The 15,041-nt window shown below is 38.8% G+C and overlaps 4 protein-coding genes across 4 annotated transcripts; all 4 read right to left on the bottom strand.

The window, feature by feature from the left end:
- Positions 1 to 1,037: 1,037 nt before the first annotated feature.
- LOC133710434 (uncharacterized) lies at positions 1,038 to 2,993 on the bottom strand. Its single transcript, XM_062136503.1, has 3 exons — positions 2,641 to 2,993; positions 2,189 to 2,262; positions 1,038 to 1,468 (listed from the first exon to the last, which is right to left on the bottom strand). Exons 1-3 carry the CDS (start codon positions 2,893 to 2,895, stop codon positions 1,390 to 1,392), a joined length of 408 nt encoding a protein of 135 aa, XP_061992487.1. The 5' UTR covers positions 2,896 to 2,993; the 3' UTR covers positions 1,038 to 1,389.
- A 3,460-nt stretch (positions 2,994 to 6,453) lies between these two features.
- Positions 6,454 to 7,611, bottom strand: LOC133711400 (uncharacterized). Its single transcript, XM_062137530.1, has one exon. The coding sequence runs from the start codon at positions 7,609 to 7,611 to the stop codon at positions 6,454 to 6,456; it is 1,158 nt and encodes a 385-aa protein (XP_061993514.1).
- Positions 7,612 to 9,258: 1,647 nt separating this feature from the next.
- LOC133711399 (uncharacterized) lies at positions 9,259 to 10,416 on the bottom strand. The gene has a single exon (XM_062137529.1). The coding sequence runs from the start codon at positions 10,414 to 10,416 to the stop codon at positions 9,259 to 9,261; it is 1,158 nt and encodes a 385-aa protein (XP_061993513.1).
- A 1,647-nt stretch (positions 10,417 to 12,063) lies between these two features.
- On the bottom strand, positions 12,064 to 13,221 carry LOC133711398 (uncharacterized). The gene has a single exon (XM_062137528.1). It carries the CDS (start codon positions 13,219 to 13,221, stop codon positions 12,064 to 12,066), a length of 1,158 nt encoding a protein of 385 aa, XP_061993512.1.
- Positions 13,222 to 15,041: the final 1,820 nt, after the last annotated feature.

Below are 15,041 nucleotides of genomic sequence, written 5' to 3'. Positions count from 1 at the left end.
GTTAGATCTTCGTATAATTGTGAAAAGATGATTCAAAAGGCGATCCGTGAGGATCCGACCGTTGGATCGTCATATAATTTTGTGAGGATGATTCTAAGGGCGATCCGGGACGATCCAACCGTTGGATCTTCACATAATTTTGAGAGGATGAACCTAAGGGCGATCCGTGAGGATCTGACCGTTGGATCTTTGTATAATTTTGAGAGGATGAACCTAAGGGCGATTTGTGAGGATCCGATCACCTGCTACAGCCACACACTGATCAGTAGATCAATCATCCCACCAATCCTAAATCAACTCAGACACGCTAATTGAGGTCGATCTCTCAGACAAAAACTGAGTCATTAATCAGCCATAGCATGACCTTGCTTCGACAATCAACATTGCCGTTGCGCTCTACCTCTCTCCACCCACCGAGAATGGCAACAAAAAATAGCCTCGACTAGCCTAGACTAGCATCAAACTACGACCGGTCACTGCCGATTTGCACGAAGCTCTAAGTAAACTACTACATTACTTGCAAGCCAATATCGTCCTCTCTTTTTTGGTCAATTCTCAAATTAATATTTCTTAAATTCAAAATATTAACTGTTATAATTTTTAAGATATACTATCATATCTTTTATATCATGCAATGTATGCGTGATAACAATTTAATTTCATGTCTAGACAGAATGCAAAGAAATTCAATTTCTTGCTCTATAAATCATCTTCCTCTTTCTCAAAACAATGTACAATATCATCTTACATTATCAAGACCATATCATGGACTCAAAATCATCAACAATTTCCCACGTATGTTTTCGCTGTGGGAGACGAAGAGAGGCAACTTCCGTCTTTATTGAGAACTCATCTGATTCAGGTGCTTGAAGGCTGAGTGTTCTGCATCTCACCAACCAGATGTGTATTGAAATTGTTTACCTAGTATCATCTACTCTAAATTGAGCTACTTACCTTGATTACCATGTTTTCTACTTGTAATTTCCAGGCTATATGTTTATGAATAGAACAATGTGGGGAAAAGGAAAAACAAAAAATGAGCAAGGCAAGAGGAAACCCATATATGTATTGCACAAGATATACATGAATCGAGGTACTTGGTCCAGAAATCTAAAACAGGTCGGAATTATTGTCCTGTCTTCCATTTCAGATATTCATAAAGCAAGGCGGGGAATTGATACGACAGACTTTACCTACATGTCTCAAGTACAATTTATACAAGATGAAAATAGATTTAATTCTAACCAGCAAAATCTGAACCAAGTAAAGATCTAATACCCACATAAGATTTTGTAGCATAATCAATTTTTCAAAAGAACGAACTCAGAAACAGAATGCTCCATATCAATTCTGAAAAAATATAACAGTTTCAAATTCCCATCCAAAGCTCTATACCTCCCGCTCACCAGTACTTCCCCTATGTCCACTGCAACAATAATAATGTGGCAGCTTGACTCGACCACAGCTCCTGCAAACAAAATTGTTAGAGGTCAAAATGATGTGATGCTCTGTATCAATTTCTAAGGAACGTATTGGTATATATAGCTAATTAAGCATCCAAATATGTAGAAAACAATAATTGCAAAAAACTGGACCACATTCTGGATTTACATGATGACATTAGGTTCCGGATTACCTAAACAAGAAGTGAACAACGAAGGAAAACACAAAATTTTGATGTACTCATATGTTATTTAAAATAAAAGGTAAAAAGTACGCTGAACCATTACAACACCAATCTGTAAATCAAAATAAACATATAAATCTATATGTTATCCAAGTTCATTCTTTTTCATTTGTATTACCATTTTTTCCAGAACTTAAATTCTCTTATTTGTATGAACTCCCATTCTAATTCGCTACTCTGTGCCTCTGTTACCGAATAATACAATTGACAATATTTTCATAACCAAAACTTTCACAACATGGATTCTAAACTAATCACAAACTTCAACTGATATGGAAGTGCCAGAATGCCCCTTTTTTGTCTGGTATAGGCCAAAGGATGATAAAAACAATTAACTAAGTAGTCTACCAAGATTCAGTTGTTATTCTAAGACAATAATCAGAAACAACATTATCAATAAAACTAACCTTCAGCTAACTACTGAACTATAAATCATTCTAAAAAAATGAATTATCCTCAAAACAGATATCCACCACAAATCGAAAAGTTTACAGAACTTACCTGCATCGGATTATCACAGGAACAGGCTTCAGAGCTTTCGGGCCATTTCTTATTCCTCTCTTGTGAGGAGTAGTCTGCACAATATACAAAAAAAAGTGACCACAAACATTTACATAAAAATCCTCCAAACAGGTGACATACAATTACGATGAAGAACAAAGCCCCCCGTGAAACAATCAAAAAACACAAATTTCAACCAAACCAGATGTTGCAAATTTGACATCTACTTTTAACTGGTGTGAACACCATATATTATCTACTTTTACATTACCAGGGCTTAAACAGAGCATTTAGCAAGCAATCCAAAATAGAACAGTGACATTCTACCAAACAAAAGCCAAAGAAAGAATAAAGATTATGCTTTTGATAGTTAATCCAAAACCCTAAACCCTCAACCATTTCCAATCTAGTTAATCCAGACCGGAATTGACAAAAGGGTAGCAGTCATATACCTTCCTCTTGGGGACAGCCATGAGCTCCATGGATCCACCGAACAGAAAACTGGGGAACCCGAATCCGACTTTGTTATCCTTCTCAGGCTCCCGATCAAACTCTGGCAGAGCGAACGGTGGCGATGAGGTCATCCTCCGGGCAATGGCCCCATCCGAAGTCGGAGGAATTGCTGCGATGTGGTTCCACCTCCTGATGCCGAAAATGCAAGCTATGTTCTCACTACCACTCTTAAGCATTGAAAGCTTCGACGCCATTTTTGGTTTGGGTACTGAGGCCGCACTCTCTTCTCAGCTCAGACGAAAACGCTAGGTCAGGGAGAGAGAATTATACAATTAGAACGATGTCGTTTCGGATGTCCATTTAATCTGCGGAATTATCGGATAAACCACGCAATTTTTTACTTTTTTTTTTTTTGAGTAAAAAGAGGTCAGCCCTTTATTGAAATTGAAAGATTACAACGATACGATGCAAAGATGCATCAACAATGAAAATAAGCAACACGAAAGGAAAAGATGCAAAAAGCATCTGAAATACAAAGAAATATGAAAATCGCAATAGTAGCAACGTCGAAACGCCAGCTAATTTTACACTACGGATTGCAGCCGTGTAGTGAATTGAGTAGTCGGTGGTTTGACTACCCATCGAACTCCAAGGCACAAATTGACAAAAGCCAACTTGGCGCTGGAATGAAGGCACTCTTCCACCTAAAGATCGAAGCCGGCCAAGGTTGTCAGAACATGGCCATGTTGGCAGCCGATCTTTTACGAACAAATACCATAGAAGTGGGTCCTGGATCCAATACCAGTAAAGCACAAGAACCCCATTCCATTGAGAAAAACAAACAGCCCACAGAAGATAATGGGTTACAGTCCAAGCCCCACATCCACCCGGATCCCAGATCCGAATTCGAATCCATTTGCCACCCGGATCCCAAATTCGGATCCAAAACTGTGGAGGCCCAAACACAGCAGCTCTTCTCCACCCATTACAGGTCCGACCCAAGCCCAAGACGCCTTGAGCCCAGAGCCCACTGGATTGTCTCCCCGCACCACCCGTCGTCGGAGCAGGCACAATCTGGTTCCACCAACGAGACTCCACCACCAGATGTAGCGCAGGTCCTGCCCACTGTGCCGCCGCTCTTCCATACCAACGGCACCCGGATCAAACCACAGCACCGCCGTCGCTCGTCGGAAGAAAAAGACGACGCTCCGCTCAACAAGCATCCGCCGAAAACCACCAGACCAAACCGCCCTTACGACACGGATCGGATCTAGACACCTACCGTCGAGGAACGCCTTCAACCTCCCACGTTTGGGTCGTAACAGCCCCACATCGAAAGGAAAGATCAGACGCTTCTCCCGGCAAAGCGTAGAAGCTCTCCCACCAGTGGTCGATTGTGAAGGTAAAGCCAACGCCGCAACCCACGAATGCGCTAGCCATGATTGCTCCGAGAACCTCAGAGGATGGTAAGAGACGGTCACAGCCGTACTCAATGGAGATGCCACCAAAGATGATGCCAAAATACCCCGCCGTTTAGGCTGAAGGGAGGTGCAGAGACGCCAGGCCCATTGGCGGCGCTCTCGTAGCCCTAGCAGAGCTCTGCTAGGTTTCATGAAAAAAAAATTTGATTCGCAATTTTTTACTTAAACACATTAAACTAAAGAAAATTACAAAGATCCCCTTGCAATTTTATATGGAAAATTTTAAAGGGATCTCAATTGTTTAGAAATATATAATATTTTAAGTTTAGAATGTCAAATGAGGTAATTTTTTGTTCCTTCATCGGTTCATCCAAACCAGAATTAGGGAAAACTTGAAGAGAAATTACCCTTAAATTAGTACTTGTGGGTAATTTGCCTTTATTAAAAAGTAACAATGATAAAATCTGAGGATGGAAATGATTACACAAAATAAAAGGTTGGGGAAATGTTATTACTATTCTCAGCAATAGGATCACCAAGACTCAAAGGTAAAGACCTAAGAATTTCTTTACAATCCTATTCAATGGCAGTTTGTTTATTTTGAAAACTCAAAGGTAAAGACCTAAGGAAGTTCTTTACAATCCTATTCTCAGCAATAGGATCACCAAGACTATCACACTCATTCGTCACATTTATAAGCCTAGAATGAAAATCATCAATGGACTCATCATCTCCCATAGTCATTGTCTCAAACTCAGAAATTAAGTTCTGAAGTTTCTGAGTCCTAACTTTCTTGTTTCATTCATAAGTCATTTGAAGAAGATCCCATGCCTTCTTGGCAGTCTTACAAGTTCCAATACGCTTCTTTTCTTTCATAGAAAGAGCCGTATACAAGCTGTGCCGTGCTTTAACATCATTGTTAAAGTCACGCACTTCAGCTATAGACCAATCTTGCCTAGACTTAGGTTCTTTTACGGAAGCAGAACTCTCACTCTCTTTAGACTTAGTTTCCTTTGTGGGAACCTCCCACCCAAGTTCAACAATATTCCAGATATGTTCATCCTGTGAATGTAAGAAGGCTTGCATCATAATTTTCCACTGAGAATAATCATTCCCATCAAAAAAAGGTGGACAGTTTATAGAACCAGAACGTTCTCTATCTCTATCCATTCTAGACACCCTACGGATCTCACTAGGAGAACTAGTGACCTGCTCTGATGCCAAATGAAAGTACTAGAATGGCCTAGAGGGGGGGTGAATAGGCAATTAACAATTATTTGCAATCAATTTTCCTGGACGTTGTTGAGGGATTGGAAAAACCTATCTATCCCTAACCAACAGTATAAAGCATTTACCATATGCAAGCATAAGAATAAATAACAGAAAAGTAAAAAACACAGGAAAATGTTTACGCAGTAAAACCCTCAAAAGTGAGGTAAACAACTAGCTTGCAACCTTCACAGGCAATATCTGTTTGTCCACTTAATTTTGGTAAGCCACGTACACCTTCCTTGCTGGACAACTTCACAAGATCTTGAAAGTTGATGTGCCCCAACCGTTGGTGCCAAAGTTTCAAAATATCATTTGTGGTTTTGATCTTCATGCACACCTGAGACATGTTAGTTTCATTTGCATGTATGCAGAAACAATTATCTTTGGACCGCTTTCCTCCCATGATACTTTTGCCAACATTATCAAGTACAACACAGTTATCTTTGTTGAAATAAACACCTTCATAATCATCACACATTTGACTCACACTGATCAGATTTGAATGCAACCCTTCCACATATAAAACATTCTGTAAGTTGGGAATACCTGGTGTGCAAACACTCCCTTTACCAATTACCTTTGCTTTCCTTCCATCTCCAAAAGTAACAGATCCACATGTGAACTCATCTGAGAAAGAAGTGAACCAGCTTTTGTCACCTGTCATATGTCTAGAACAACCACTATCAATGTACCAAGTATCAGCCCTTCTTGCTGCTAAAACAGTTAAGGCAACAAGACACGTTGCTTCAATAAAATCTGAATCCTTTTGATGCAAACAAGTATTATCAAACACAGATAAATCAGAGGAAGGAATATTTACAGAAGCAACATGACAAGAGTGTGAACCTTTTTCTACCCAGACTTGTTTTGATTTTGGAGTTGAAGACTTTGGGATTGAAACCAGCTTTGTAATCCTGTTAACTTCTTTCAAATGTTCTTTCAATTTGTCATGCAAGGACATGTTTTGAACTGACCTTTTAGACACACTGGATACTTGAAAGTGTTTCTTGAGACGATTACACCTGGGTCTAATGTGACCAAGTATGCCACAGTAGTGACATACGGGAACAAACCTTTTAAAAGGAGGAGGAAATTCATTCTTAGGAGTCATTTTTTCTTTCACAAACCTGATAGTTTTGAGTCCTTGAAAGAAGTGCTGTCAGAGAATCCTATTCCCTTCTTGTCCCCTCCAACTTTTCCAATGCCTATCATTTTTGAAACTTTGTCAGAACTTATTGAAAACTTTAAAAAATTTTCTTGAGATTCTTTCAAAGAAAGTTCTAGGCTCAGTTTTTCAGAAGACAAGGAGTTAACAAGACTAATTTGAGTATCCAAATTATCTTGTAAGCTCTTTATACGCCCAACATACACTGACTTCTCGATCTCCCAGTTTTTTGTGCAGGATTGCATGTGCTTAGCAATCCCCTCCTTTTCTTGTTCTACCAGACAAAGTTTTTCACTCAAGGATTGATTTAGCTTCAACATTTTGGTGGAGGCTCTACACATTTCTTGGTATTTGTCAGCCATGGCTTGATCATTTGTTTCTTCATCATCAAGATCCTTTTCTTCATACTCACATGAGGATGAAGGATGAAGAGCAGCAGTTAAGGCAACGTTGTCTTCACCACACTCAGATTGAGTGTCAGACTCAGAGTCACTCCAGGTTGTGTTCATAGCCTTATTTGAACGAGCCTTGAATCTCTTATTTCCACAATCTGCCGCAAGATGTCCGAAACCCTGACACTCAAAACACTTAGGTTTATCAACAGAAGGTTTCTTATAGGTAAACCTAGCTTTAGTGTCTTTTTCAGAAGAATAGTCACCGCTCATATTTCTCCTAGAACTAGACCCAGAGAAGTTCTTGGAATTTTGAAACGAATTACCAGATCTTAAAAACTTTTTGTAATGTTTGGTTAAGAGAGCAAAGTCTTCAGCAGTAAAATCGGAGTCACTATCCTTTTCCTTTACTAACTCTTTTGGCTTTTCATCCACTTTCCTAACAGCATTCAAGGCAATGGTTTTTACTTTCTTATCTGGCCTGATTTTCATTTCAAAAGTTTGAAGATTCCCAAGAAGTTCATCTAAGGTATAGGTATCTAAATCCTGAACTTCTTCAATGGCAGTTTGTTTATTTTGAAAACTCAAAGGTAAAGACCTAAGGAATTTCTTTACAATCCTATTCTCAGCAATAGGATCACCAAGACTATCACACTCATTCGTCACATTTATAAGCCTAGAATGAAAATCATCAATGGACTCATCATCTCCCATAGTCATTGTCTCAAACTCAGAAATTAAGTTCTGAAGTTTCTGAGTCCTAACTTTCTTGTTTCATTCATAAGTCATTTGAAGAAGATCCCATGCCTTCTTGGCAGTCTTACAAGTTCCAATACGCTTCTTTTCTTTCATAGAAAGAGCCGTATACAAGCTGTGCCGTGCTTTAACATCATTGTTAAAGTCACGCACTTCAGCTATAGACCAATCTTGCCTAGACTTAGGTTCTTTTACGGAAGCAGAACTCTCACTCTCTTTAGACTTAGTTTCCTTTGTGGGAACCTCCCACCCAAGTTCAACAATATTCCAGATATGTTCATCCTGTGAATGTAAGAAGGCTTGCATCATAATTTTCCACTGAGAATAATCATTCCCATCAAAAAAAGGTGGACAGTTTATAGAACCAGAACGTTCTCTATCTCTATCCATTCTAGACACCCTACGGATCTCACTAGGAGAACTAGTGACCTGCTCTGATGCCAAATGAAAGTACTAGAATGGCCTAGAGGGGGGGTGAATAGGCAATTAACAATTATTTGCAATCAATTTTCCTGGACGTTGTTGAGGGATTGGAAAAACCTATCTATCCCTAACCAACAGTATAAAGCATTTACCATATGCAAGCATAAGAATAAATAACAGAAAAGTAAAAAACACAGGAAAATGTTTACGCAGTAAAACCCTCAAAAGTGAGGTAAACAACTAGCTTGCAACCTTCACAGGCAATATCTGTTTGTCCACTTAATTTTGGTAAGCCACGTACACCTTCCTTGCTGGACAACTTCACAAGATCTTGAAAGTTGATGTGCCCCAACCGTTGGTGCCAAAGTTTCAAAATATCATTTGTGGTTTTGATCTTCATGCACACCTGAGACATGTTAGTTTCATTTGCATGTATGCAGAAACAATTATCTTTGGACCGCTTTCCTCCCATGATACTTTTGCCAACATTATCAAGTACAACACAGTTATCTTTGTTGAAATAAACACCTTCATAATCATCACACATTTGACTCACACTGATCAGATTTGAATGCAACCCTTCCACATATAAAACATTCTGTAAGTTGGGAATACCTGGTGTGCAAACACTCCCTTTACCAATTACCTTTGCTTTCCTTCCATCTCCAAAAGTAACAGATCCACATGTGAACTCATCTGAGAAAGAAGTGAACCAGCTTTTGTCACCTGTCATATGTCTAGAACAACCACTATCAATGTACCAAGTATCAGCCCTTCTTGCTGCTAAAACAGTTAAGGCAACAAGACACGTTGCTTCAATAAAATCTGAATCCTTTTGATGCAAACAAGTATTATCAAACACAGATAAATCAGAGGAAGGAATATTTACAGAAGCAACATGACAAGAGTGTGAACCTTTTTCTACCCAGACTTGTTTTGATTTTGGAGTTGAAGACTTTGGGATTGAAACCAGCTTTGTAATCCTGTTAACTTCTTTCAAATGTTCTTTCAATTTGTCATGCAAGGACATGTTTTGAACTGACCTTTTAGACACACTGGATACTTGAAAGTGTTTCTTGAGACGATTACACCTGGGTCTAATGTGACCAAGTATGCCACAGTAGTGACATACGGGAACAAACCTTTTAAAAGGAGGAGGAAATTCATTCTTAGGAGTCATTTTTTCTTTCACAAACCTGATAGTTTTGAGTCCTTGAAAGAAGTGCTGTCAGAGAATCCTATTCCCTTCTTGTCCCCTCCAACTTTTCCAATGCCTATCATTTTTGAAACTTTGTCAGAACTTATTGAAAACTTTAAAAAATTTTCTTGAGATTCTTTCAAAGAAAGTTCTAGGCTCAGTTTTTCAGAAGACAAGGAGTTAACAAGACTAATTTGAGTATCCAAATTATCTTGTAAGCTCTTTATACGCCCAACATACACTGACTTCTCGATCTCCCAGTTTTTTGTGCAGGATTGCATGTGCTTAGCAATCCCCTCCTTTTCTTGTTCTACCAGACAAAGTTTTTCACTCAAGGATTGATTTAGCTTCAACATTTTGGTGGAGGCTCTACACATTTCTTGGTATTTGTCAGCCATGGCTTGATCATTTGTTTCTTCATCATCAAGATCCTTTTCTTCATACTCACATGAGGATGAAGGATGAAGAGCAGCAGTTAAGGCAACGTTGTCTTCACCACACTCAGATTGAGTGTCAGACTCAGAGTCACTCCAGGTTGTGTTCATAGCCTTATTTGAACGAGCCTTGAATCTCTTATTTCCACAATCTGCCGCAAGATGTCCGAAACCCTGACACTCAAAACACTTAGGTTTATCAACAGAAGGTTTCTTATAGGTAAACCTAGCTTTAGTGTCTTTTTCAGAAGAATAGTCACCGCTCATATTTCTCCTAGAACTAGACCCAGAGAAGTTCTTGGAATTTTGAAACGAATTACCAGATCTTAAAAACTTTTTGTAATGTTTGGTTAAGAGAGCAAAGTCTTCAGCAGTAAAATCGGAGTCACTATCCTTTTCCTTTACTAACTCTTTTGGCTTTTCATCCACTTTCCTAACAGCATTCAAGGCAATGGTTTTTACTTTCTTATCTGGCCTGATTTTCATTTCAAAAGTTTGAAGATTCCCAAGAAGTTCATCTAAGGTATAGGTATCTAAATCCTGAACTTCTTCAATGGCAGTTTGTTTATTTTGAAAACTCAAAGGTAAAGACCTAAGGAATTTCTTTACAATCCTATTCTCAGCAATAGGATCACCAAGACTATCACACTCATTCGTCACATTTATAAGCCTAGAATGAAAATCATCAATGGACTCATCATCTCCCATAGTCATTGTCTCAAACTCAGAAATTAAGTTCTGAAGTTTCTGAGTCCTAACTTTCTTGTTTCATTCATAAGTCATTTGAAGAAGATCCCATGCCTTCTTGGCAGTCTTACAAGTTCCAATACGCTTCTTTTCTTTCATAGAAAGAGCCGTATACAAGCTGTGCCGTGCTTTAACATCATTGTTAAAGTCACGCACTTCAGCTATAGACCAATCTTGCCTAGACTTAGGTTCTTTTACGGAAGCAGAACTCTCACTCTCTTTAGACTTAGTTTCCTTTGTGGGAACCTCCCACCCAAGTTCAACAATATTCCAGATATGTTCATCCTGTGAATGTAAGAAGGCTTGCATCATAATTTTCCACTGAGAATAATCATTCCCATCAAAAAAAGGTGGACAGTTTATAGAACCAGAACGTTCTCTATCTCTATCCATTCTAGACACCCTACGGATCTCACTAGGAGAACTAGTGACCTGCTCTGATGCCAAATGAAAGTACTAGAATGGCCTAGAGGGGGGGTGAATAGGCAATTAACAATTATTTGCAATCAATTTTCCTGGACGTTGTTGAGGGATTGGAAAAACCTATCTATCCCTAACCAACAGTATAAAGCATTTACCATATGCAAGCATAAGAATAAATAACAGAAAAGTAAAAAACACAGGAAAATGTTTACGCAGTAAAACCCTCAAAAGTGAGGTAAACAACTAGCTTGCAACCTTCACAGGCAATATCTGTTTGTCCACTTAATTTTGGTAAGCCACGTACACCTTCCTTGCTGGACAACTTCACAAGATCTTGAAAGTTGATGTGCCCCAACCGTTGGTGCCAAAGTTTCAAAATATCATTTGTGGTTTTGATCTTCATGCACACCTGAGACATGTTAGTTTCATTTGCATGTATGCAGAAACAATTATCTTTGGACCGCTTTCCTCCCATGATACTTTTGCCAACATTATCAAGTACAACACAGTTATCTTTGTTGAAATAAACACCTTCATAATCATCACACATTTGACTCACACTGATCAGATTTGAATGCAACCCTTCCACATATAAAACATTCTGTAAGTTGGGAATACCTGGTGTGCAAACACTCCCTTTACCAATTACCTTTGCTTTCCTTCCATCTCCAAAAGTAACAGATCCACATGTGAACTCATCTGAGAAAGAAGTGAACCAGCTTTTGTCACCTGTCATATGTCTAGAACAACCACTATCAATGTACCAAGTATCAGCCCTTCTTGCTGCTAAAACAGTTAAGGCAACAAGACACGTTGCTTCAATAAAATCTGAATCCTTTTGATGCAAACAAGTATTATCAAACACAGATAAATCAGAGGAAGGAATATTTACAGAAGCAACATGACAAGAGTGTGAACCTTTTTCTACCCAGACTTGTTTTGATTTTGGAGTTGAAGACTTTGGGATTGAAACCAGCTTTGTAATCCTGTTAACTTCTTTCAAATGTTCTTTCAATTTGTCATGCAAGGACATGTTTTGAACTGACCTTTTAGACACACTGGATACTTGAAAGTGTTTCTTGAGACGATTACACCTGGGTCTAATGTGACCAAGTATGCCACAGTAGTGACATACGGGAACAAACCTTTTAAAAGGAGGAGGAAATTCATTCTTAGGAGTCATTTTTTCTTTCACAAACCTGATAGTTTTGAGTCCTTGAAAGAAGTGCTGTCAGAGAATCCTATTCCCTTCTTGTCCCCTCCAACTTTTCCAATGCCTATCATTTTTGAAACTTTGTCAGAACTTATTGAAAACTTTAAAAAATTTTCTTGAGATTCTTTCAAAGAAAGTTCTAGGCTCAGTTTTTCAGAAGACAAGGAGTTAACAAGACTAATTTGAGTATCCAAATTATCTTGTAAGCTCTTTATACGCCCAACATACACTGACTTCTCGATCTCCCAGTTTTTTGTGCAGGATTGCATGTGCTTAGCAATCCCCTCCTTTTCTTGTTCTACCAGACAAAGTTTTTCACTCAAGGATTGATTTAGCTTCAACATTTTGGTGGAGGCTCTACACATTTCTTGGTATTTGTCAGCCATGGCTTGATCATTTGTTTCTTCATCATCAAGATCCTTTTCTTCATACTCACATGAGGATGAAGGATGAAGAGCAGCAGTTAAGGCAACGTTGTCTTCACCACACTCAGATTGAGTGTCAGACTCAGAGTCACTCCAGGTTGTGTTCATAGCCTTATTTGAACGAGCCTTGAATCTCTTATTTCCACAATCTGCCGCAAGATGTCCGAAACCCTGACACTCAAAACACTTAGGTTTATCAACAGAAGGTTTCTTATAGGTAAACCTAGCTTTAGTGTCTTTTTCAGAAGAATAGTCACCGCTCATATTTCTCCTAGAACTAGACCCAGAGAAGTTCTTGGAATTTTGAAACGAATTACCAGATCTTAAAAACTTTTTGTAATGTTTGGTTAAGAGAGCAAAGTCTTCAGCAGTAAAATCGGAGTCACTATCCTTTTCCTTTACTAACTCTTTTGGCTTTTCATCCACTTTCCTAACAGCATTCAAGGCAATGGTTTTTACTTTCTTATCTGGCCTGATTTTCATTTCAAAAGTTTGAAGATTCCCAAGAAGTTCATCTAAGGTATAGGTATCTAAATCCTGAACTTCTTCAATGGCAGTTTGTTTATTTTGAAAACTCAAAGGTAAAGACCTAAGGAATTTCTTTACAATCCTATTCTCAGCAATAGGATCACCAAGACTATCACACTCATTCGTCACATTTATAAGCCTAGAATGAAAATCATCAATGGACTCATCATCTCCCATAGTCATTGTCTCAAACTCAGAAATTAAGTTCTGAAGTTTCTGAGTCCTAACTTTCTTGTTTCATTCATAAGTCATTTGAAGAAGATCCCATGCCTTCTTGGCAGTCTTACAAGTTCCAATACGCTTCTTTTCTTTCATAGAAAGAGCCGTATACAAGCTGTGCCGTGCTTTAACATCATTGTTAAAGTCACGCACTTCAGCTATAGACCAATCTTGCCTAGACTTAGGTTCTTTTACGGAAGCAGAACTCTCACTCTCTTTAGACTTAGTTTCCTTTGTGGGAACCTCCCACCCAAGTTCAACAATATTCCAGATATGTTCATCCTGTGAATGTAAGAAGGCTTGCATCATAATTTTCCACTGAGAATAATCATTCCCATCAAAAAAAGGTGGACAGTTTATAGAACCAGAACGTTCTCTATCTCTATCCATTCTAGACACCCTACGGATCTCACTAGGAGAACTAGTGACCTGCTCTGATGCCAAATGAAAGTACTAGAATGGCCTAGAGGGGGGGTGAATAGGCAATTAACAATTATTTGCAATCAATTTTCCTGGACGTTGTTGAGGGATTGGAAAAACCTATCTATCCCTAACCAACAGTATAAAGCATTTACCATATGCAAGCATAAGAATAAATAACAGAAAAGTAAAAAACACAGGAAAATGTTTACGCAGTAAAACCCTCAAAAGTGAGGTAAACAACTGCGGGCCTCGGGCCAAGTGCTTAAGCACACACTATAAAATAGTAAACAAAATACAAGGTACACTTACAACCTCTCGGATAACTCTGGACTCGGTTATCTCTAGCTAAACTCTTTTAGCCAGTTGAACTACCTCTCAGTAATTTGTCTACAGCTTCTAAATGTGCTCCACTTGTCTTGAAAACATCGGTCTTGAAAACTCAAACATAGTTGATTTTCTCAACTGAACTCATCGGTGTTTAATACAAGAGAATATCAAGAATGAAATATACTCATGACTAACTTAATCTCTTGAACTTTGAACTCAGACACCCCACCTCAAAAAACCACAGAACTCCTATATATATAGGAGGAACAATAACCAAGTTTCTTCAGCTCGGTTGGAGTAAGACCACGAGGTCAAGATGCACTTGCTCCCTACTTCTATCTTTGACAGCAAGGTCTTCATGATTGCACTGAGTGGATATTAAGATTAACAGCAAGGCTAGATCGAAACCTTTTCTTTAACAGCAAGATTTCCATGATAGAAAGATGGAGAACCTAGCTGCCATGTCCTTCCCTTTTCATTTACGACAGCAAGGTCTCCATGATTGAATTAAGTGGACAGCAAGGAAAAGATATGGTTGCTTTCACCTTTCTTCTTCACTCGGATCCATCTCAAGGGGATATTAATTACCTCTCCAAGATTTTCTTCCTCACCCGGATCCATCTCAAGGGGATATTAATTACCTCTCCAAGATTTTCTTCCTCACCCGGATCCATCTCAATGGGATATTGCCTCTCCTTGCCAATATGTTAATACTAACAAATCACCAGAAGATCACAGCGCACAACCTGCATGGACAGCAAACATGTGTAGACTTCGATGTGCATGCCTAAAAAGCAAAAGTCACCATCTCAAAGCAGAGCACATAGAAATATATAATTAAGATCATCACATGGCTTATGAATACTTTTGTGGTTAATGGAATGCCAACAACACATGTTGTACTAACATGTACTAACACAAAACATCAGCTGGTGCAACAAAGTCGTAGCATGTTCCCATTCCCATCATTTTCTCCTCCGTTTCAGTTCAACTTACCCAGTGATTTGATCTTTGCCAATGATGATACATGAAAG

Source organism: Rosa rugosa, chromosome 5 (genome assembly GCF_958449725.1).
Source record: "Rosa rugosa chromosome 5, drRosRugo1.1, whole genome shotgun sequence".
In the NCBI taxonomy this organism is placed as follows: Eukaryota; Viridiplantae; Streptophyta; class Magnoliopsida; order Rosales; family Rosaceae; genus Rosa; species Rosa rugosa.
This window is presented reverse-complemented; position numbering and strand designations above follow the sequence as displayed.

Bases quoted from the DNA above. Each gene is read 5' to 3' on its own strand.
- LOC133711400 (XM_062137530.1), bottom strand. From the start codon at position 7,611: ATGACTATGGGAGATGATGAGTCCATTGATGATTTTCATTCTAGGCTT.
- LOC133711399 (XM_062137529.1), bottom strand. From the start codon at position 10,416: ATGACTATGGGAGATGATGAGTCCATTGATGATTTTCATTCTAGGCTT.
- LOC133711398 (XM_062137528.1), bottom strand. From the start codon at position 13,221: ATGACTATGGGAGATGATGAGTCCATTGATGATTTTCATTCTAGGCTT.
- LOC133710434 (XM_062136503.1), bottom strand. From the start codon at position 2,895: ATGGCGTCGAAGCTTTCAATGCTTAAGAGTGGTAGTGAGAACATAGCT. The intron at 2,263-2,640 runs GTATATGACTGC...TATATTGTGCAG, and splicing joins TGGCTGTCCCCAAGAGGAAG to ACTACTCCTCACAAGAGAGG. The intron at 1,469-2,188 runs GTAAGTTCTGTA...TTTTGTTTGCAG, and splicing joins CCTGTGATAATCCGATGCAG to GAGCTGTGGTCGAGTCAAGC.